This window comes from Coloeus monedula (genome assembly GCF_965178545.1).
Source record: "Coloeus monedula genome assembly, chromosome: 8".
In the NCBI taxonomy this organism is placed as follows: domain Eukaryota; kingdom Metazoa; phylum Chordata; class Aves; order Passeriformes; family Corvidae; genus Coloeus; species Coloeus monedula.
This window is the reverse complement of record NC_138788.1, coordinates 7,318,455-7,343,131: the sequence shown is the minus strand read 5'-3', so window position 1 is coordinate 7,343,131 and position 24,677 is coordinate 7,318,455. Positions and strand designations below refer to the sequence as shown.

At 42.2% G+C, this 24,677-nt stretch overlaps 1 protein-coding gene across 2 annotated transcripts in view; it reads right to left on the bottom strand.

The window, feature by feature from the left end:
- ANK3 (ankyrin 3) overlaps window positions 1–24,677 on the bottom strand; it is a gene marked incomplete at its 5' end in the record, with an annotated part of 290,725 nt that overhangs the window by 36,226 nt on the left and 229,822 nt on the right. The window contains 10 exons of one of the 2 annotated variants that reach the window (XM_082286215.1): window positions 1,735–1,816; window positions 3,551–3,577; window positions 4,077–4,199; window positions 4,959–5,084; window positions 5,629–5,857; window positions 7,001–7,097; window positions 7,633–7,840; window positions 9,432–9,643; window positions 16,398–16,552; window positions 19,644–19,868. In XM_082286215.1, the coding sequence (XP_082142341.1) occupies window positions 1,735–1,816; window positions 3,551–3,577; window positions 4,077–4,199; window positions 4,959–5,084; window positions 5,629–5,857; window positions 7,001–7,097; window positions 7,633–7,840; window positions 9,432–9,643; window positions 16,398–16,552; window positions 19,644–19,868 (1,484 nt within the window). The remainder of the gene's footprint in view (window positions 1–1,734; window positions 1,817–3,550; window positions 3,578–4,076; window positions 4,200–4,958; window positions 5,085–5,628; window positions 5,858–7,000; window positions 7,098–7,632; window positions 7,841–9,431; window positions 9,644–16,397; window positions 16,553–19,643; window positions 19,869–24,677) is intronic. The other variant, XM_082286216.1, reaches the window with a different exon arrangement.

Sequence of the window (24,677 nt, the reverse complement as noted above, 5' to 3'; positions counted from 1 at the left end):
AGTTCAACAAGGCCAACACTGAACTGTTAAAGCACACACACTCCTACAAAATAGTGAGTATTCAGTGCACCACAGGTCCCTATCCTGCAGGGACAAATGTGCTGGTCCTATAGGAGCCAATCCAAGCCCAGAAGTCAGTGTGGATGGCTGGTGATACTGCATAAGAACATTTATGTTGAAGAGAGCTTGAGTACTAGGCCTGACTGGCACAGACTAATCAAGAAATGCCCACTTTTCCTCACTACATTATTTTTAAGTACAAATATACTTCTTTCTTCCCACCTGAAAAAAACCCCATAGTGTACTTCATTAAATGTACTAGATTTTATTATGGAGATTTAATTAGCAGTAGCTGCTAACATTCACCAAAAGTTCATACAGTCTCGAGTTCAAGAAACAAACCCCAAAATGATTCTGAAAAGAACTAATAACTTGTTCAGCAGTTAGTGTTAGGACGTATCTTTACAGGAACCCCACTGCACCGTGATGTCTGTCACAACTGACCAGTGAGGCAAGCAAACCCACAGGCTGCCCTCCTAACTTCGTTTTTGCCTGTCAAATCACAGATTCAGAGACATTTAAGATGCTGTTTCTGTGCTCCTTTTTGCAGTTGAAGAGCTAAAAAAATCTGTCTGCCAGTTTTTTGCAAATGAGACTTAATGGACCTCTGGTGAATAAATAAGACTTTTTTTCCCCCCCAGTGAGGGCCGAAAAATTTATTGTGAGCGATATACACAGTCATCAACCTTCTTTCCAGCAGCTTCATTTTCCCTCTCTTTCAGTTCCCATCAAGCCTGTGACAATACCTTAACAGTCCATCAAGATGTCTCAGCAGATCTGATAGCTTCTTCAGATGTTATATGCTTGAAGTCTTCTTCCCGGCCTGAGAAGTGTAATATATTCTGGAGCACATCTGATCCAAAGAAGCCACAGATCTTATAGGATAAATAAGCAGCAGCCATCCAGTGGGAACTCCCAAGACCCGATGAAGTTTGTCTATGGATTTTATGGAATTATATCAAAGGGTCTGTTGCAGGGTAGCAACTGAGGAGTCAAAAGGGGAAAAAAAAAAAAGGCAAGAAAAAGCCTGGAAATGGGGAACAGTAGCAGTTGACCTCAGAGAGGAGAAGTGAGGAAGAAAAGCTAAGCCAAATACATTATTGTATTTAACTGGGAAGGAAAGGAATGCCACAGGTCTGGTCAAGGGGAACACAAGTTTAAAAGGAAGCAATGTGTGGTGGCAGGGAATAAAAAGCATCTGCAGGTAACAGAGGAAAAAGGGAAGGGGAGGAGAAAGAAGAGGGAAAATATAAAATATGAGAGAGTCTATTTTGGCTAAGCATCTAAACATTTAAGCGCTTATCTGAGCCGCTTTCTGCACTTTTTGTGTAACATTCCCTTCTACAGCACCTCTCTCTAATGTTCCAAAGCGGAGAGGAAGAGACTTTTTGAAAGCAATTTGCAACCCTCTTTACTCCGGAGCTACAAGGCATTTTAAAAACTGTTCTATTTTAACTTAACTAACATACATCATTTGCCAGTCAGGATTCTTCAAGCTCTCACAACACAAGAGTTCACAGACCATCCAAGAGTTTTGTTTCAGACAGCTTTTTTTTTCTTTTTTCTTTTTTTTTTTTCCCAGAGTGACACCAAATACAACGTTTATAGAAAAAATGTCTCTTCTTATGAAAAATCACATCTATATGGTTTAGTACTTTGGTAAGAGCAACTCACTCATTCCAGGCTCAGTCAGATAGCTGTAGCGCTTACGTAAAGCAAGGGAGACGAAGTTCTGGCGCCGGTCAGCTTTCTCCGTCTGCAACAAAACACAGCAGGATTTAGGGCCTTGGGCATCACTGCCCCCATCTGAACAGACCAGTCCTCAAACCTCAGCAGGATGGGCCGCTTTTCATGGCACACAACCCCACAGGGGAGAATGGGTGCTTCCATTCAGCTTCAGGATGGCATGCTGAAGCCGAATTTGGGCAAGCAGGCAGGGAGGGGGCAGAGCTGGTCTCTGCTCCTGTGTGATGAGTGTCAGGCACTGCCGAGCAGGGAGCGTGGCTGCACAGAAACTGCTGTGGGTGACCACCCTTCCAGAGCAAGCAGGGAAGGGACTGCAGCCCTAAGAGTGAGCCCTCAGGTTCATTCCTCTGCTTGGGACGTAGAAGAGCTTAGGTAGCAGAAGCAGCTCATTATCCTTCCTTAAAGTATCATGAAACTGTATTATCCCATTATCATCTAATAAACTGCTTCGCACTACTAGAAATGGTGTGATACTGTTCATTCTCAGTAAAACAAACCACCTTTGGCTAGAAAGAGGAGGTCAACACAAAAGACTACAGGTACAGACATAAAACATTCATAAGAGTGCAACTTAGACCGATTGAGTATTTTGCCCCAGATCAGTTTGTCCCGAAAGCACATACACCACAATGTACAACTGGCTTTAAAGTGAATACATTAAAGACAAAAAAAGGCATGGGAGGGGATATTTTAATATGCACAAAATGCAAAGATGTGGATTAGAAAGCAGACTACTCTTGTTAGCTAATAAATAGCCTCATAAGTCGCTGCGTTCAGTGGCGTAGCTGCTGGTGCAGTGTCTTAAATATTAACAGTCCTTCAGAGATCACCTCACTTCAATATGTGGCTAAAAATATGGTTTGTTTAGAAAGAAAACTATTGTTATAGCTATATAATAGCTCACCAGGAACAAATGCTGTGGAGATCAAGTGATGTTTTTGCTATTATTATTTTTTTAACATGTAAGGAATGTTTTGGTTTGAATTGTTTGGGGGTTTTTTTTAAGCTATTCTAACCAGCAGGTGACAACTGCTATTTATTTGCCACCAGGAAGAGAAAAAAAGAAATTGCTTCTAGGTAAATTGGAAACATCTATGTAGCTTCTTTTATAAGATGATCTCATCTGTAACTACCTCTAACGAGTAAAACCCACTCAATTTTCTGACAATCTAATGTTGCGGTTTCCATGAAACAGAGGATTTTTAAGCCGCAAATATCTGAGCTTTATTTGAAAATAGATTTGAACACAGTATTTAGAAATTGCTCTTGGCTGGTTTACTTTTTTACAAAGAATCCAGTTTATTTACAGAGGTAAGACACTGAAGGCCACTATGGTGGCCTCAACAGTACACTTTTCCTTCTCAGAAATACAAGTTACCATAGCAGTGTCAGTGTTACTCCAAGAGGTAAAATCTTATCCACTAAACTCTTCTTGATTTTGCCAAAATTTGACTTGGTCTGATATTCATAAATATATTCTTTTTCAGAAGAAAATCAGTTAAATTTTAAACTGCTTTTATTCAATGTTTGATTTAATTTCATAATAAATAATCACGTTTTTTTCCACATTTGTGCACTTCTACTGTTTTACAACAGACTGTGAGGAGTCGAGGATATTTATATTTTTCTGTAGGTATCATTTCAATGCCACAGTTAAAAATAGCTGTTTGTTTTTTTCTATAACACACTACTTTTCTTCACTAAATCTGAAGGAAATAAAAACAGAAGACAGTGTTTATATTACCTCATCATCTTGATCTGACTCTGTTTCCTTTTGGTCCCAAGATGCATTGCAGAGACAAGGAATATTATAATGGACAGCAGGGAAAAGAATATCAGGATATGAAAAGGACCAAATTGGGAGCACAAAATGCAAGCTGATTTATAAGGCAAAGCAAATCCAAAATGTCAACACAAAAGAAAAAAAAAAAAAATCTTACATCCAATGCAAATAAACACGTGACATTACTGAAAGCATAAACCTATGACTTGCAGGCTGAAGCATGAGCTGTAAACAGAATCGTAAAAATTACAGGAACTTGACACCACAGTAACAAGAGACTTTAAAAGCGTTCTACATACAAGAAACCAATAAAACATACATTTTAAAAGCCTTTATCATATTCCAAAGCATTCTCATTACTGACAATTCACAGGGTTTCTTTACGACTAGCCGGAAAGAAAAAGAAAAAAGAGAGACAAAAAACTAAAGGAACAAAAATAAATCCAACCCAACCCTAAGGAAAATGTTTACTTTTCCTAACAAATACCTTTTTGTGTGCTGGCAGAGTGATATTCAAGTTGCAAACAGCTGTTTGTGGCAGTCCTTTTGTAGTCTTTGGTTCTTTCAAAAATGATAATCGACCACAGGGTTCCTGGCTGGTGTCTCTTACCTAGAAAATAAATTTTGCAACATTGTAGTAATATGGAGTAATTCAGAGGCCTACAGGAGGTTTCTGGAATGTGTCTCAGAATTTCCTTCGACAAGAAGCTTTCCAGGGTGTAAAGACCAATAATACTGAGCTGGAGCTCAGCCTGAAGTGCGGAAGGAGAAAATGAGTCACTGTGAAAGAGTTATGTCCGCCTAAAGCTCTCTGATGGCAAATCCATGCAAGACAAGGTGCTGAGTCCAACCTGACAGTTTCATACTGGGATATTACTGCCAGGCACTGTCTGCTCACCTGCATTTTATTCTGCCATGTTTTGCTCTTGTGTTTACCAAAAAGCTTTACAACCTCTTCAGCACAGCAGCTGTGACAAGGCTAAGGAAAGCAGGCACCCATTCCTGGCCATTTAGAGATGAGCAGTCTGCACACACCTTCTGAAGGCTGCTCTGCAGTACAATACATTACTGAATGGATCTCCTGTGCTTAATCCCTCAGAAACTGTGATCTACTGGCAGTATTTCAGGGCCCCAGTTTGAGATATGGTTTTAGTAAAAGGTTGTGAATCCGTATCACAGGTATTCTGTTCCCAGATCTGCCAGCAGTTCTGCTGTGGCCTCAAGCAAAGCACCCTCTCCGTGTAATTCACGTGTTAAAAACCTACACTTACATCCCAGGGGCAAGTTAGTCCTATATGGCTGAAAATAGGCAGAGGGAGTGTGGGAAGGGAGGAAATCAGCAGGGCCACTTAGTTTGTCTTTCTTTTACCTTGATAGAGAATGGCAGTCTGTTTTCTTTGAAAGCATAAAAATTAAAAACAAGCTGCTGTCCTCCTTTAGTCAAAGGGGCCAGATTTCCATAGCAATCAACATAAATAGGTTTTCCTTCCAGAACCTATCAAAGCAAGAAATAAAAGTCAATAAAACCTCTTTTAACAGTAGATTCATGCGTATAAGTATTATGATTTCCCCCAACATAGCTCCTGAGTTTAACACAAGTCCCCGCTCAGGTTACACTCAACAACAAATTAGAATATCCCTGTGCATTATGGCACGGTACTACGAGCACCTGACTGGTTTTTCTAGAGTAAGAGTGGGTAGATTTCTTCAAGAAACAATAAGTTGGTGACCATGATTTCACCACAAGCCAGTCCTACTGTAGGACCAATGAGAAGGCATTCCAGCTGTCTGCAAAGCCCAACCAGGGCTACTTGGCAGCAGCGAGTGCAAACTCCACTGCAGACTGCACTGGGGCATCGACACATGTCCTCATGCTCCTCCAGTCTTGCCCTATTTTGTCCTTTCTGAGAAGTTTCACGACACAGCTTTGCTATGAACCTTTATTTAACAGGGCTTGTCATGGCCTTTGCAGGCCCTGCTGCTACTTGGAAAACACACTGCCCACCCAACAAGGAGGAAGCCAGCTGCAAGGAATGTACCTCAATGTCTTTGCTTCTTGCAACTTCCTCAAAGTTCTCTTGCTGCTCCAAAGTTTTGTCCACTTTGTCGTCAGTCATGCAGAAGCAGCGCAAATTGGATTCCACGGGGTCGTTCATTTTGGCAAATATCACAAACTTTGCCATGTAAGGAACACATATTAATTCTCTATAAAGCTGTGTTGCCAGCCCAACAGTCTCTAGTACTTGGTGGCAGTCTGCGAGCCAAAATCTGAGTGGGAAAAAGTAAACCAGTAAATCAACTTTTCATTGTGCTCCAACATTGCTTCAGCCTTTAAAGAGAAACTGTGTCCTGTATCCTTGGTCATTTTGCATGTGTACTGTCCTACAGCTTTAACCATCCAAAAATCGGAATACCTGGCAATGAAATGCTGACAAACTTATCTGACTCCACACTGGCATCTCATAAAACTGTCTATCTGAAGGCTCATTTGAAGCCAAAGTGGGCAAGTTCAGTTTCTTGTGACCACACACAATGTATACTGTAATGTACTGATGCTTCACTATACATTTGATTTGCTAAAACACCTTTATAACACACAAAGCAAAACTGCATCTCCCATTTAGGCTGAACCAAACAGGCCCACAGTGAACTTTCACAGAGACAGGTGTTATATTGCTATTTTTCTCATTTTATGATTAAGAGCTTGAAGACAAGCATGATACAAATTATAAATAGTTTATACATTGTATCAGTCTTTCCCACAATATTTCAGCCCCGATCTGCTTGGTTCTTCAGCAATTCACCCTCTTTTCATAAAGGTTTTTATAGTTGCAATGCTGTTTACAGAATGATAAACTCTCTACCTGCTATATCATGAATATTCTCACTAGAACGTGTGATTTGTACAGATCCTGTTAAATGCCTCCAATCAGCAGGTAAGTCCATGAAGATTAATTTCATATCACAAATGATATTTTTGTGAGAACAATATAATATAATTTTCAACTAAAAAGCCGACAGCCAGAACTTAAATGTCTTTAAATCTTTAAACAGATACATTTTTATGAACCCCCCATTTTTTTTTAAAGGGATGAACATTTTAAGCTTTCCCTTTCTGTTGCCATTTACAGGAAAACCAAAGCCCTGTGTGGCATGGCAGCCTTCAGAGGAACAGGCTGTGTGCCTGCCAGGAGACCCCAGCACAGCAGCACAGGCTGGGCCAGAGCTTTGTGTGCAGCCCTGGGTGTGTGGGATGCTGACAGGCAGTGACAAAGCAGCATCTGGGCCATTTCTGCTTCATCAGCCTTGTGAAAGGCTTCCAGAAAGCCAAAACACAACCCCACAACCAGGCACAGTGTTGAACAAGGGAAGCCATTCCCGAGCTGCCTTTGGCAGGGTCTGTTCCCATACCTGGCTGAAACATTGGTGGTGAAGGAGACGCAGTCGTTGGAAAACGTCAGTGGAGTGGTGCCCGTGATGTCCTCCCACTGTGCAGGTGAAGTGCCTCCTGTGCAAACAACACACGCCAGGGACATTTCCTTTCAAACACTGAACACACACAGACTGCACACAGAATATCTCTATCTCACACATAAAAAGAGAACCTAGACATTAATGTTCTCCAACAGCTGAGCTCCATGTTATACGTGGCATCACATGTCCCACAACAAAAAACAATGATGTAGGCAAAGAACATACCTACAAGTCAACAGCAATCCCCCTTGGATATCAGCTAGGACAGAATTACTCCTGCAAACTACTTTTACTGACAACCACGTTTAATAGCCAAGACTGAAAGCCTTCATACTGGCTAAATATAAAATAGTGTTTAATCAATGCTGGGAGAGTTCTTTTACAATGGCATGGGACCAGATACAAAGCTCAGGGAATCAGTGAGAGCCTTGGAAATAACCTCAGCTGCCTTTGCTCAGGAGAGCTGATCTGAACCCCAGTGGCCCAGCACAGCAAGGTTCCCTCACTGGAAGGCAGGAGTTGTGAGAGTGAGCACAGAAACCTTTGCCAAGAGCAGGATTTGCTCTAACCTGTAATGCTACATAGGAGTCGAAGGCTGGGAGTTGTGTCTCCTTTGTACCCGTTGGTTATTCCTTCTCCTGACGGAGGTGGCACAGGAATTGTCATGGTTATTGGCTTATGGAATTTTCTTCTTCTTGGCTCCACAGTGACAATGGGACTGAATGTTGCTTTGTTTCCAAGGATTTTTTTGACAATCTCTTCTGGAACTGGTTGAGCCTGTCAACACAGGGAACATACTTAAACTAGAGCTACAAATTGTTTACAGACATGCAGAATTATTTTCTGAATGATAATTCTATTTTCTTTATATTTTCTGTAGAATTTTATTTTTTTTATTTTTTCTCCCAGGAAGCCCTCTCCTACAACTCTCAAGGGTGATTACTAGTGCAATTCATATTTATCTTTTATTCAAAAACCTACTTCTGATTTCCTAACAGCTAACTTGTAGAGCTAAATCTCAGAAGCTTCTCTGCAGTATTTACTGAAAGTTTTTCAGAGCATGTTTGGTTTTGCTCTTAATTTACAGTGATCAGTGACATGAAGTACAATTTCAAAATGCAAAAAGAGGCCTATTTTGCACTTGAGCAGTGAGGACTAGACACTGTCTCCTGGAGGTGATGGACGATTCTTACACTTCTGCCAAACACAGATTCATGCTCTTGAGGAGCACTGCACTCTGACTGACCTCTGTACTCAGTGCTACCTGTGATTATTAGAAAATAAATACTTGTTTGGGTCAAAATCATGAAGAATCATGAAGTTATAGAAGACTTGTAAGTAGATTTCCCATTTTCTACAGTCAAAAGTAACATACGTGGTAATAGGAGTTTGCATCCATTTGCCTTTTTTATTTTTAAATTTTTTAAGCTTTCAAGTCTGTTCAAATCAGGCTGACCCGTGACTTGCTATTATTCAAACTGCAGTGTGCTCTGATATGCAGAGAACATGCTGTTACACTGCAGTCTCAGCAGTCACAACACTGCATATGGAGATGTCATATTTCCTTCATGCTGGAGAGCTCTGGGAAGGCAACTGGATAACCAAAAGAGCAGAAATTCCATTTTCTCACGATTAATCTTCTTGAGATATAAAGTATCTTTGTCAGAAATGTTTCAGAGTGAATGTAAAGCACTGCAATCCAAACCGGCACCTCTTTTTCACGAACCCACCAGACTTGTCAGGCTATTAAGGTAATTTTAAGCGATAACTAACTGAACTCAAAGATGCCTCCTATTCCTAAGGAATATTTCTGCACTTTCTGTGCAGTTTATTTGAGTACAGTTTAAGCTATTTGCTCTTCCCAGAATTCATCCCTAGGAACGCCAGTGGAGAACATCCTAAGACACAGCAGATGTGCATGGGAGGTTTTTGACCCAGTAACAGCTGTCAAACAGCTGCATGTAATCCTTACCAAACACATTCCTGTGGCAAAGGGCAGCCCAGTGACCCCATCCACAGGCTGCTGCTCTGCCACAGGAGACAGGGACTGCACAATACCTGTAGAGCTGCTGGGGCTGTGATGGCTCCAGGTCTTTGCTTTCCCCTCTCCATTCTTGGGGTGCCAAGCAATACTCAGGGAGGTGATCCAAGGGGAGCTGGGCTTTTGCCACAGGGAGGAGGACTGTGCACCACCTGTGCCTGGGGAACACTGAGTGTGGCAAACGGGTGCCAACTCAGACCTGAGGTGTGAAAAGCCCCTTGTCACAGCCCACTGCTGAGGAGCTGCAGCTCTGTAGCTTCCAGTCCTGTGCATCGAGACAGGTGCCCTTAAGAGATGCTGCAGGTATGAACACTAAAACATCTTTACCTGGAGCCCCACGCGGATTCTCTTGGTCAGAGCCCCCTCGGGGAAGGAGGCCTGGACACGTGGCACCGTGGTGCTGCTCAGCACCCCGCCCTCAGGCCCGATCTGGTTACTCTCCTGCTTGATCCGGGAAACCACTGCGAAGTACTGGGGGAAGTCCTTGGTGACGATCCTGCAGATCCGCTTCTTCTCCAGCTCCTCCACGCTGTCCAGCTCTGGGGGCACAACACAGGTAAAATGCTCAGGCATCCCCTGCCCAGGTTCATCCCACACACATCTGTGATGTGAGGTTTTGAATAAGCCTTAAAATGCCTAAGAAGGTTAGGGGGTTTTATTATTATTTATTTACTACAGGAGATTAAAAAAAAAGCCATTCAGTGCTATCGATTATCAAGCTCTGTTTTTTCTGTGAATTTTTTCATAAATCTTGACAATGAGGGCCAACAGCAATAGACAAAAAGACTTGCTAGGACACCTAAGTACTTGGGTGTGACAGTCTCTGCAGCAGCAGCTGCCACAGAATGGCAGGTCTGTCACACAGCATAGAAGTCCAAGGAGGGCTGAAGGAGACTGTCAAGCTTCTTCCCTCTCTCATTTCTATCTAAAAGCACTCAAGTGCGCTGATCCTTCTGTGCACTCCTTCAAATTATTCCCAGCCTCTTCCCTCATACAGCACTGACATACAGAAAACCACAGGAGATCAGAGTCGGTTCATGAACTCTCTCCCTTCACATCAGGTGTGCAATCGAGAGCTTGGCCACCTAAGGCACTTGAGACAGTTATTTCCCAGACTGGCATCCAAAAATCCTGACCAGATTCTCCATGAAACTGTGGAAGTGACAGGGCTCTGTCTCCCACCACTACCAGTGAGCTGAAGCAATAGCAAGCTTCCCTTCCACATCAGGCTTCCAGCCATTTGGTCATCTGCCCCAAAATAACTGCAGTGCACCCCTCAGTTCCCAGAGAACCTTAATGCATCTTCAGACACTACTGAAACAGAATCAGGTCATCAACCATCAGTGCTCTCAGCCACATTCCCAGCTTGTAGGGTCACCAGGGCTCAGAAAGGTGCACAGAGTACTATTAATTAGTTAAGCACATGACAGTTTTCCCCATATATGCACTGGGGAAAACTCTGTGATACAACAAAAATATAACTACTTTTGCAACTATGTGTGTATATAAATATATATATTTGCACTAGTGAAACCCCAAATGCATTGGTGAAATCCCTGTGATATAAACACTATACACAAATGGAGATAATTACGTAACTGTCATGCATTTCTCCTTGTAACTTCTTGCACTTGGCCTTTTAATCTCTTGTAATTTGGCTTCATTTCAGCACTCCACAAATTTCAGCTCTTATTTTCCTCCTTAAAAAGGGAACCTCTAAATAAAGTTTGTTCCTCCAAAGATGACATTTTTATCAGATCCAGCAAGAGAAAGCACGAAGACCAGAAATAATACTGGACAATAATAAGACAAAAGACACTTGTAAAATACTTTGTGACTGAGACATTTTCCTCCTCTAAACGTGTAAGCTCAATTACAGTTCCAAAAGAATTAGGATGTAAATTTGGTTAAAATGTCAGTTTTCCATTTTAAAACATTCAGCAGGTAGTTTGGATTAATCACACAGTGCTGCTGTGGATCATATGTACCTACCAGAAGTGGATAATTTCTTATCATAATGTCAGCTTCCATTTACTTTGACTCAGAGATTGGTATCTGAAGCCCTCTAATGAGTTAGGCATTCTGCCTGCAGCCCCTGGAAGCAATGGCTTGTGCAGGAGACAAACTGGATTCTTAAACTCCCAGGCAGGTATAATCTTGACTGGTAAATCCTAATCATCTCCCGTTTGTTGCTAGAGAAAAAAACCCACTGTAAAATGCTCACAGAGATGAAGGATAATTAAAATTCTCCTGAAGTAGAAAAACAGTGGTTTATAAAAGAACATTTCAAAGTCCTTTGAGCCTGGCAGGCACTCTCCTTCAGAGGAGGAAGAAGATGTGAAGATTAGAGTGGCAGAGCAGCAGTCAGGCATGGAGAGGAGTTGGACTATATATAGGGAGGTTATGTTTGGATAATACATATGTAAGCTTCTGTATGAAGTTGCCCTCTAACGGAAAAAGATGATGAGCAATCAAACCACCTCTCTTACCACCCTGAGAAATGCAGCATTAGCATGACAGAAGTAATGAAACAGGGAAAACTAGTCCTGGGAGAGCTCACGTTTCCCAAACACACCTCGTGCAATTTACAGAGGGAGATATCATCATTACTATTTTCCTCAGCTGCTGACACTTCATTCCTGGGCAAAGTGTTTCACTGATAAACCTCGAAGCATTTCTGGTTAGATGGCTGGGGTTTGGAGGGAAGGGGGTTTTAGCCACAGAGAAGTATGCTATGCACCCCATCTTACAGACAGGGACAGCAAAGCAGGGACAGGCAAAGCAGAAAGGTTAGAGGAAGAACTGGGCAGAATCTCCCAATGTCACTGTCTCCTAGGCTTGTGCTTACAGCCCAAGAACACTTACAGCCATCCAGCTTTAGGAGTCAAGAGGAAGGTATTGTGAATATAATGTGCACAGAGGTCTTCTCCTGCCACCCATGTGTATGGTGCACTTATGCTGCGATGGTTTGGTGGGAGTGATGGAGGAGAGAGGACATGGAGAGAGGGGAAGGAGGGAGGAGAAGAACATCACACCTCCCCATCCTTTGGTGCATGCTGCCACATGGATGTTAAGGCTCCTGGACAGGAGAAGAGAAACCCAGCCATGTCCTCCAAGGGCAGAGAGGGGCCTCACACAGGCTGTCTCAGGTCAAGGAAAGCAATCACACCAGTTCTGTCTGGTGACAGGCAGTTGTGGATCAAGTTCATCCACATCCAATACCTTTCTTTTTTTACTTTCAGATAAGGTAATACCAAATGAGAATCTTCTGACTGGAAATAGAGCTAGACAAGTCACAGAACACCTGGCTGTTTCACGAGCTTCAAGGTGTCTTTGTGTGATCTGGTATCTGGTTTCCCTTGCTGGGGCCTCAAAAGAATTTTGCCAGCACTGAAAAAGCAAATCTCAGTTGTACTTCCCAGCCTGAACAGAGTTGTGCAACCCTCCCTCAGTCCTGGCTGGAGCAGAGCTGACCTTGTCACCGTGCACAGACCACAGGGTGGGGTGAGCACAGGATCCCCATTTTCCCCACAGAGAGATGTGCTCATTAAGGAATTGCTGCACTAAAAGCACGGCATGCAGGAAGCAGCTTCCACATGGATAAAAATACAGGAGGGGGATGGAGGCAGGGAGAGCACATGGCAAGGGGCAAGGAGAAGCTGAGGACAGGAAGATACTGGTAACCAGACCCAGCCTCAGTGTTTCACATACATAACCAGACACTCCCAGTGCCACAGGGATGTTTCACCCTCAAATAAGCCAGTGTCCTTTATGTCTATTTTTGTGCAGTCTTTTATCTTGCCATTCACAATGTACAGTTTAACAGCAAAATGTTCAAAAACTTTTCTTGGAAATGTGGCAAAATCACTGCTGAATAATTTATCGTGGTATTTTAAACTTCAAGTATAAACAAGGTCACACTCTGGTTTGATCTGACGATTCAGTTATGTAAAGACTCCTGCTTCCCATCTGAAACCACACTGTGCAGCTGCAAGCATGTTGTAGCCACAAACATTTGCATTTCTTGGCTCACTAACTGGCTTGCAAATGACTGTTAAAAGATTATCTACCCCAATGTGTGCATTTGTGCCCAAAGTTTGTCTAAGGGTATCTCTAAAGGGTGCAGGAATGTTAAAAGCAAACACAAGTTATATCTAAAAGGAGCCTGTCTGAAAATGTAATGTATTTACCAACTACAAGGCAGAGAGCTTCTTCCTAAAAAAATAATAAATTCAAAAAATACATATATTTTATTTGATTCAAGTATAAATAAATGCAACATTGCCAAGAGCTGTGAATTGCTACCCTTGTGCCTGGAGCCACACTCCTCCTACTCCTAAAAATGCCAAGTTCCCTATATTCCCTCAGCCCTGTATTTGCCTAAGTACAGCACCATCCTTAAAATAAAACCTATTTAGGCAGAAGCCTGATTGCACCAAAGAAAAACAGGCTCTTTACATCATGTTCATTGTTCTCTCATGATAATAACCCGAAAGTTCTGCTGTTATTTAATCCTGCGTTAGCCCTGGAGCGGTGCCTCCTGCTCGGGATTATTTTGGGTCTAGGACGAGGTCTCCCAGCAGATGGTGCTGCTTCCAGTACAGAGCAGGTTTTCGGCAGTCCCCACGGACGGCCAGGAGCCAGGATGTCCTTGCTCTCATCCCTGCCGGCTAAGGGGGAGAGCAAAACAGGCACGACAAAACAGAGGAGCAAACTGCATCGTTAAAACTCGGCGTGCTAAGGAGCTGGGAATAAAGGTTTGATTGCCCTCCTTCACTACATGGGTAGGAAAGGACTTGTGATCACAGCAGGTCTGGCAGAGAACGGACCAGCTGCTTCTAACAGAAAAAGGGCCCTCCTGCAGCACCTCCTGGCACTTAGAGATGATTATGCAGATGAGTTTTCTTGCAAAGACACACTAAATTCTTCTAAATTAATATGAGGCTGCTTTTTACTTAAATTAGAGCTTGCTTCTGCCTCCAGAGTTCATACCTGGAATAAAACTTCCTCCAAACTTATGGCTTCTGAGATGCAAGATACTCCCCCGGAGCCAAGTCTAATTGGTATTTTGTAACAAACCAGTAAAAGTTCAGATGAAAAAGATCCCAACCCACTAAATTCTACAAATTTGTAATTTTTTTGTCATTGCTTGGAAGACCTCTTACACTGAAAAGGTGTCATTTAACTAAAGTGGAATTTTGTCAAAACCCCTGCACTATTTTAGTGCAGGGTGGGTTGTGTTTGTTTTGTTTTCCTAGCTAGAGAAGGATTAAGCTAAAATGAACTGAACAAATAATCAACACAGTGGATGTGTCTGCAGTATTTTTTCTCCTTTTCCTCTCACAAATGATTGCCTGGGTTTGTAAAAGCCATTCCTGAGGTTTGGCTTTTAAGGTGTCAAATATTTTCACTCTAACAGAGTAATGTCCATCATACTTTCTGTGATTACTTGGCTGTACTTACACCCACTATTCTCAAACAGCAGTTCCCCAGGAGGAAAGAGCTACCTGAAACGCTCAGTAGATCAGAAAGTTGTCCTGCAGCTCCACATTGTAAAGCTTACTATTTTAGGCTCTGAGGGTACTGAGGGCTTCATGCCCACCTTTCTCAAAGTGTTTTGATTTATTGAGCTCATCTCTGTAAGATGTCAATTTATCCATATGTGAACTCTTTCGTAAGTGTTGCAAGCTGCAGCAGTTCACAACAATATTTCTGTGCCCAGATTTCCTATCCCCAAATCAAACTAAGCTCAGTTTGAAAAGCACATGAAGCAAATAAGCAAGCTGCTGATCAGTGCTGACTACCTCACCCCTGACAAGGCACCACTACTTCATCGAAATACCAAATCATCACTTCTGATCTCATACCAGTGTGCAGAGAAGGAGGGGCAGAGGTGAGATTTTTCCTTCTGAAAGGCTGCAACTACTGCATTTGATCCTGCAGCAATCATAATTCCCCAAGCCATACTATCCTGGCCCATGTCCATCTCTTGCCTGTTCCACTGCTTTTCGGTATCCTTAAGTGATGAGGTTTATTTTATTTTTCCAAACCCACTGACAAACACTTGCAGTGTTTCTGCTCTCCTGTTTGGTTGGCTCTGTTTATTTTGAAATAAATAGCTCCAATAGATCATCATGTAACAAGCAGATCTTTGCTGTTGCACTGTGTTTGTAGAAGCCCAGGTGCAGTTCAAATACTTTGAAGTCAAGCCTATCCTGCTGTATCCATTCCCAGATGATCAGGAAATCGGTAAAAATGCTGAATTTCAGATACCCAGGGAGATCCTCACAACAGCACAACTCTCCACGTTCCCAAGGAATGCCTTTTGCTGAGGCTGCCCTTGTCAAACAAGGAGAGGCTGAAATCAAAGGCAGAGCTCCCCCACCGACACCTCTCAGAGCTGCCATCCACAGCCACATCATTTCCTTCACAGGCTCTCGCAGATAATGAAAGAACTTTCCTGCAGCTTGTACCCTATCACACTACGACCTTCTGTAGGAGGTTCTCCAGAGAAAATCCTGTGGATAAACCCTTACAGAAAGCCAAAGTTCACACCACAAACTCTTTCATTCACACTCAGATGCAAAGAGCTCAAGCAATAGTTTATCAGCACAAGTATTGAAAAATGCTTGCTAGAAGAAAGCAGTGGTGCCAAGGAATCACTGCAGCCCCACAGCCTGGCTTTGCCCACTATTTGTCTTCAGGGACCATCTGTGACAGCATCTTCTGATGGAGCTGTACAGCTGGAACCCCTCATCTTGAGGGACTCTCACATAAACAGCAATGTTCAAGCAAAACAAGGGAGCCAGACTTCCCAGATGGGCATCAGGAAGGCAGGTTGTGTACTTGTGGGAGGCAGTCTCTAACAACACCATTTGAAATAAGAATGCTCTGCGGGCCGAGGTCTGTGTCTGTGGGAAAGCCTGACAGAGCTGATATTTACACTTCATCCTTGGTTTGGAACAACCTTCCCATGGCCCTGCCTGAGCAGCAGAGACACGTGTACCTCCAGCTGGGTGTTATTCTCAAATTCAGGCTGTAAAGCAACTGTGCAACTCTGCTTAAACTTGGCAAGACTTCAGACCAAAATTCACCACTCATTCCAGGATGTCTCCAGGCCACTGCGGAACAATTTCTCCTTACACTCTTTCCATCACTTTAATATGGAACACACCCTGTATTCCCTGAAGTCAGACATCCTCTGCACTGTTTTACTTTAGTTTGCTTTAGTCAGCCCGTGTTAGCAAGCCTTCACAAAGGCAAAGCTTGCTAAAGCTTTGAGATAATATTTACCTTCATCCATGCCATTGAGTATTTCAGTTAAGTCTTCATGTTTGCTGTCATACTGGTGCTCTTTCCACGTTTCCCCGTTCTCACTTCGGAGTACGATCAGTTCTCTTTCCTTGCCTCTCATTGATCCAAAATGTGGGATTTCCACTATGACAGGGCTAGAGAAAAAGGAATCATGTTATTTTTAGCCCTATATTTCCTCACTGCCCTTAATTTCCTATGGGTCCTTAAGAAAACTACAGTCATTTTAAATAGTTAACACTGTTACAGCAAAAATGTTTTTAAAACTGCCAAAGCTGCACAATCCTTTATCATTTAAACTGTAACTAATGGATAAATTGAAAATACTAATATATACCTCATTTTTTGTGCAAATCTTTTGAAATACCTGCCTCCATGAAAAAAATAGTGACAACTTTTAGTAAGGAGAGTTCTCCCTGTTCATTTATCCCGGGGTTTAGGTGATCCAACCTGCCTCCAGCACATGCAGCACTGCTGACTTTTAACTGGCATTAGCACAGTCAAAATTCAGATCTGGCTCAGAGAGTTTGAAGGGACAAAGTCAATTCAAAAGCAGTCTGGCTATCCCAATGCATGCAACAGCCACTGACTGCAACAGGAACCATGCAATTATGTAGATTTTGAACTTCAAACTAAGTCCCAGAGTTTTCAAAGCTCTCCCTGGCTCTCTGTGGATGCAGCTCCTGCGAAATAAAAGAGACTGTTTTCCTTTAGCTCCGCTTTCTGGTTCTCATGCCCAGCATCACAGCTGCAACCTCTGCACAGCAAACATCACTGGGGAATCATTAGATCCTTTCAGAATGGATTTCTCTGGGTTGAACAACATCACGACCACATTTATATTAGTTACTGTCAAACATTTTGGGGGGAAGGGAATGAGAAGGTGGTTAATAATACACCTATGTCACCAGACAAAGTACCTTCAACAGAGGACTGCAAGTGCATCACTGAACAGCTTGTATGAACAACCAACAGAAACCACCATTCACTTCATGTGCCATTCCTCAACATAACAGACACTGTTGCCAAACACTTCACAGGCAGGATATGCATTTTAAGGTATGCTAAGACAAACCGACTGAAATCACACAGTAAGTGAACATTTATGGATTATGCAGCTTTAAGACATTTAAATAGACAGTATCATTATTTTCCTACAGAGGTTGTAAAGGGTTTGACTGCTTTGTAACAACTTGGTTAAAAGCAGCGCCGCATGATGGGAGAAGTGTGCAGCACTCCTGGGGTACCGTACACCCGCCAGGTGCTGGGTGCAGTAACCAATCCATCACTTCAGCATGAAGTCACAACAGCCATCATGGGGAAAAACAAACTAGCTGGAAGCCCAGTTTGCACATTAAATTCCCAGGGAGAAGAGTTAGTCTTTTTTTTCCCCATGAAAATGATAAAAAGAGTTTAATTAATATATATTTTAGATGCTTTTAGGAACACCCAGTCTATTTTTCTAGTCTCAAGTCCTTTAACAAGAAGTCAGGAACATAGCTGCTCTCTCCCATTGTGCACAGCAAGAAAATACCAAAAATTCAAATACATTGCTTAAGATATTTACACTCCAGTTCAAAAAGAGCACAAGCTGAAAACTAACACTGTAGTACAATCTTTGCAGGCTAATATTTCAGATACTGTCTCTGTAAATATTTAGAAACCACACAATTTTGTGCATGACATTTAACGAGAATACTCAGTGAGAAGGTATTGAACAGGTTTGGAACACCAAACACTCACCAATATTTTTAAAACCTAATGCAATAAATTTCACAATATGGTTTGAAAACAACAGTCAAAAACATAGGGAAACATCCTTACATGTTTAGACTATACACTGCAGTTCCTTTGGGTAGCATACTTGGCTTCATAAATTTATTTTAACAAGATGCCTCTTGAACGTTGAAAAGGTTAGTATTTCTCCAATCTTGCTGAATCAATTCATTCACTTGATAACATTTTTTTCCTAAATAATCTTTCATAAATAATAGACTTTATACAATCACATTTTACAAATGCTCTTCCCAAAACAGTCTCACTCGAGGCCTGTAATACCTTCTCTACCACAGGGTTGAACTTAAAGGACTGCCACTGTGTATTAAAATGTATTTAATGCAGTAGAAACACTTCAAATTTAAAAAATTACAAAAGCACAGAAGTTATGAAAGCAGAATGCTGGCAGTGAATTTTACATGCCTAAAAGCACAAGGTAGTAGCAGAGCTATATTAAATCAAGCCACTATGATTTCCTTTCAGTGATGTAAATCAACTGAAAGTTTCAGGAAACTCAAAAAAAATAATGGGAATAACAAAAAAAAAATCGGAAACGAAAGAAAAACTGTAGACATTCTGTATCTTTTCCGTACATATCCTACCCAATAAATTTTGTTCCTTGTGGACCAAGCTGCAGGATTCGGCTAACCATGCTCTCACCCTCATTTAGAGGGGGAGGACTTTTAGGAAGATGCAGTTTACTGAATAACATCCATGCAGCAGGAAGAGAAACGAGAAGGGGAAATTAGGAACAAGCTGTCATTCCCGACAGAACCAGCAGTTTACACCAGGGTGCCACTCACGGTAATGAACAAAATTTATAATTAGGAAAAAAAAGGCCACATCATAGTGGATTGTTTCCCCTATTGTAAGCTTTAAAAATAGTCAGCTCCTAGCACTGGTACTGCTTGTACCACCACTCTGCAGTAGGTGCTCCACCTACAGTCACTTGTCACTCCAAGTGGTTTTGGGCCACAAGACGGTGACAGGCAGCTCCCAGCAACTCCAGAGGGAGCCCTGCACATGCTGGGAACAGAGCTCAATATCTGGGTCCCTGTGGGTGTCCTTAGGACGATTCTTTGTGACAGTGCTGTTGCTCTAAATACTCTACAAGCAAGAGGGTCAAAACTGGCTCTGGGTTTTCAGTGTGTGACTCCTCCTGACTTCCAAGGCAGGTTGCATGAGTAGATGGGGGTGGGACCTGGCCTTCCCATAGCTTTCCTTACCTTCATCTCCTTCCTGCAGTCATCAAAGAGGCAAAACTCTCCTTAAAATGCAAGGATTCTTTCCAGAAGGAATGGCAGGTCGGCATTTTTTAATGTTTTAAGCTAAGTAGCCTTTGTTACATGCTCAGATGAGGTAGAGTCAATGTTTAACTACTTAGATCCACAGGATAGAGGGAATGAAAGGTGCGACATGAGCGTAAACAATTAAACTCACAGAACAACTCACCCTAAAAACTGTGCCCCTGCTGGCCCCATTTCTACAAGCCGACTTGCCAATCCTTCTCCTTCAACCATGGGTGGTGGGCTGGCCAGTTTGTGCCTCTTCACCAGGCGGCAGGTGATGCGGGTGGGCGCCGTGCACTTCCGCGGCGGGATGATTATCCTCATGCCATGGTGCCGACTGCCCCTCATCGAACCCCCGCGTGCATCCACCATAAAACTAACCAGGAAACTGCAGGAAAAAGAAAGCACGTCAATTAAAATGGTCACAAAACAAGCAGATCAGCAAGACGTCAACAGACACAGACTTTAAAACACTAGAAAAGTCATCCCGATCCCAGCTAAACTAAAAAGAACATGAAGATCCTTTTAACACTTATACTTACATGTTAACTATTGGTTATCAAAAGCAGGAATTGCTAAAGCTCTAGCAACATCATGGTGAAATGACCAGGTTCTACTGAGAAATTTGGATTAAAAGTGTACACAAGTAGGGTATTAGTAGTGGTTTGTTAGAATTTTAAAACATCCCTTTGTTGCTGTTAGCTTTACTGTCCACAAATGAGAGTAATTAGCCTCACATGCATAAAGCAACCAGACAGTGTAGAAAAAGGAGAATCAAAAATGCTTATTATTTTTGGAACCTCAGTCTTTAAAACCTCCTCACTGTCTCATTTGCAAATACTCCTGATGGCTGCCAGAGCAAGTGCCAGCACCATGGGTGACAGTCAGTCCAGGCTACTAAGGGCTTCCACTGATGGGGAAGATAAGTGATGACTACCAAGAACATAACTTCCTTCAGGCTGTTGGCTCCCTGGAGGGGATCATGCCATTACTTCTCTTTGAAGATTAAAATTCATTAGCAAAAAAAGGGGACATTAAAGAAAAATTGCACTTGCTCGTGTCATTCCAATGCATAATTTTCCATTTTATAACACAGGGCTAAGAAATTATATTTGTAAATGATGAGTGGTATATTTTTGAATAAAATCCTTTCTATTAGCAAGGGAATAATTAAAATTAACAATTAAAATTAGAATAGCTTCAGGTAGAAGATGCAATGACAGGCTGGTATCAAGAGGGACACAAGTTACCAGCTCAGTCTTGAAGCCAGTACAGCTTTTGTTTGCTCCTCCTGTATGACAGGCAGACATTGACATAGCTGACACATCTATCATGTGGCTTTACTATTTTCAAGGCTGTTGCCAAAACTTCCACCTTTTAAGAACTAAACCTTCACATGACTAACAGGTGAATCCATTCAATTTCCTGGTTCCTGACACTAAACTGAACTAAGGGTGTAAGTCAATAAACCAGGGGGATTGTGATGGTTCTTGAAAAAAAAGCCCCCAAATGCTCTGAAGTGTGACTGGGAATTTGTGCAAGACAGCCCCATTTGCTTTGAGACCAGCTGGACACCAAGAGCAGCAGCTGCCAGGCACTGGCCAGGCCTGCAAATAAGCTGCATTCAGAAGTCTGGCCAATGTGGGTGGGAAAAATCTGCACAAAAGCAGGAGGGAAATCAACATTTGGTATTTAGTGGTCTGCAGGAGAGAGGTGAGTAAGGACACAAGCTATAAAATACAGGAAGTAGGATAGAAATGTTGTCCAGCTGAATTCCAGATCAATAAATTGCTACATTGCCTTTCTTCAAATTAAAATCCATCAGTAAAGATGGGGGGGGTAAAACTGCTCTCTGAGATGACCCTAGCCCAGATTTATAATTTCTCATGCCCCAGACACTTTACAATACTGAGGCATGATATTTCACAGTAGTTTTCATACAGAAAAACTGTATCCACATTCCATATTTCTCTCCTAGATAAATGCACTGTACACTCCAACAAATCCAAACGTTGCCACTAGGGTATCCCAGCTCCTCACAAGAGGAATTGTTTCAGGGGGACAGGATCTTGGCTAACCAAACACTTTCTACAAATATTAAACCTGTGTCAAAACCAATATGCTCAATCTTTAAATTATATACTCTAGAAGTGATTATAATCTTAGCATTTATGGATGCTTTGCTGGCCTTTTAAAAATGCACATGGTTTCTGTCTGTAGAGGAGATGGGGCCATTTCAGACTGGAAGTGTGCAGGGTGGAGGGATGCCTGGCTGGAGCATCCTCAGGGCTGAAGCTGCAGCTGCTCCAGGGAGGCACAGCTGGTCAGTGCTCCATGGAGGAGCCACCTGGGGAGCTTGGCAAGGCTGGGCTTGACCCGATGGCTCAGCACAAAGCAATGTTTTGGAGAGCTGCCTATCGTGTACACTGTTACTGGCTTGTTAAGCCACCTCATAATTAATAATGGAAAGGGGGCTTTCATCTAATGCAAAAATGCCAAAACTTACACTCAAATAAGACGGTCTCTTATGTACCCAAACTATTTAAATGATGAGAAGTATGTAAGAGTGAATTGTCAAAAATCTCTAGGCACGTAAATCAACTGTCTTAAATTAATAATAAGACAAATACTCAGTAGAAGTTAAAACTAAAAACCTACAAAAATCAGTTCCTGAGTTATCAGGGATGTTTGGGCTGTAGATTTGAAGGTCAGTCCAGCCTTGGCAACCCAGAGCTTAGCATTGCTACTGCACACTGCTCACAGCAAGGGTAAATAGCCCCTGACATGAGCCTGTGCCCCAGAGCAGGAGCCAGCCCCTTCCAGCTTTGGTGTGTGCAGCCTCCAGCACGGACAAAACCTGCAGCAGATCAGCCTTTGTGCACACTGCTCCCAGAGAAAGGCAATCAGTGTCAGCAGCACATTAATGAATTATTTCCTTGTTTAACTTTCTGATTAGTAACTTACCGTTTAAAACAGTAACAACAACTCCAAACAGCATTTCATGCACTTTCTATCCAAAAACATTAGTAGCTGATGCTTACCTAAATTAATGTTGCACTAATAATGGAAACTACAGTATGACCTCTAAAACACAACGCTAAAAGCTAATGAGCAGTTCTACTTGAATACATGGAAGGGATGAGGATGTGGTTGGATGCACTACAAACATCTACACACACTCTGTGGGAAAAGAAGTTCAAAAAAAGAAAATAAAATGAGGATTCACAGAAAGCACAGAGTTATCACCTTGAATCATACTGGGGGAGTGGAGAGGAATAGCTGCAAAATAATTTAGAAAGCAAATGGGAAAATTAATGTAAGATAATTAGAGGCAAGCAACAGAAAAATATCAATAATAAGTGCAAAGAAAAAGTAACAATCAGAAAAATAACAAAAGCAACATGTTTGAAGGCCAGCTTTAGAAATTATCTGGTTTTTGCTTCACATATCATGACATGTGCCATATAAAATATGCTGCACAAGGAAAAAAATCTGAAAGGGAGTGTTCATTTAATTACTCAGCACAACTCCATAATTCCTCTGGAAAATGCAGAAGCCCATGGAGAAAAGCATTTGCAGTTTACCTAGTCAGCAGAGAATTTATTGCAACACAAGTTCTTCACTGAATTCCCAAAACATGCTCCCCTGTGCCATGGAAAACCAGTCTTGCAGTTTTCTAAAGCAGTTTATTTTCCAAAGCATAATGTATAAACATATGTATGGCAGGATGCTTGAAAGGAGTACCAGTCCCTGCCACTCATTGCACTGCTGTCAAAAATGAGTTGTGGTACAGCAGGTGGGAGTAAACTAGAGTAAATACAATTTAAAATATAGTCAACAACAAGAAATCTGATTTATTCCACCTTACAAGACTGGATCCAGTATTTCTGCGTTTCTCAATATTGGAAGGCAGTGTGGCACACTCATTTCTGTCTTTCAGCTAAGGAAATGAAGGAGTTAAAAAAGGCAACACAAAGAGAGCACACCCACATTTTACTCTAGGAAAGCTGCAGGAGTAAGCTCACATCTGACAGCTGAAGGTCATTTTGGTGAGGGCCTCTACCCTTCCAGAGGCCTCAAGATTCATGATGCATTTTAATGTACTGCTTACAATGGACCCTGTTCAAAATATATGCTGGCAAAACAGCTTATCTGAACTCAAGAAGAAAAACATAAAACATTATCTTGGCTTAAAAAAAGGAAAAACCAGAAGAGTTGAAATCACTGCCAACAATTTATTCTTTCTTCTCCTTTCACTGATACATTGCTAGATCTCCACATCCTGCTCCCAGAATTCCCCTTCTGCCTGGATTAAGAAATGAGAACAAGTATTGATGCTCTCTTCTGACAGTGGGAAAATGGGGAAAAGAGTGACCTGAGGCAGCAGTGGAGCTCCTGGCACAGCACATTGGGGAGCCCTGTGAGGGTGCAAATGGCAAAGAGCAGCAGAGTCAGAGCCTGGCCACAGGGCCACCACCACACCATGAGGACTGACAGCCCCTGCCCCCAGCCACACAGAGAACTGGGGACAAAGACAGGGATGAAGCACTCCAAACAAGCAGAAAATGATTTGCTTTTCAGGAAAAGACTGTCAGAAGAGATGTGAAAGGTCATGATCCTCTATATCAGAGGTACTGGAAGATTAGAGCAGAACATCTGTTGATTGCCTCTAGGTGAATGTAACTGAGAAAATCAAACAGGATCATATTATAATATGGGGCCACAACTGAAAAGTAAATAAACAATGAGTAAGGTTTGGGGTTTTTTTCCTAACACATGAACTGAGTCCTCAGAGCATCGTTTCTGATGCACTTTCTATGTCAAACAAGAAATGTAACGGGTCAGAAAAGCCCTACATGTTTGGAGAGTATTTTGATTTATGCCCATTTGGAGAGCTACACCTGTTTGGAGCATATCTGTCTTCTCCCTGCCATGCAGCCCCACAGTTTGCTCCCCTCTGGGCAAACCTTAGACCACCTCTGCATTAGAGAGGGCTCATGTACCAAGGGAGCAGATCTTGTGTGAAAGCTCCCATGTCCACAGAAAATATGCTTAGAGGGCTGGAACCACTGGTGAGCATGCTGAAGACCTAAGGGCAGGCAAGTGCTGTCCCAGAGGACTGGCAGGATGAAAACATCAGGCCTATCTTCTACCAGGATGAAAAGAAACCAGAAAATTTAAGACCAGTCAGCCTAAC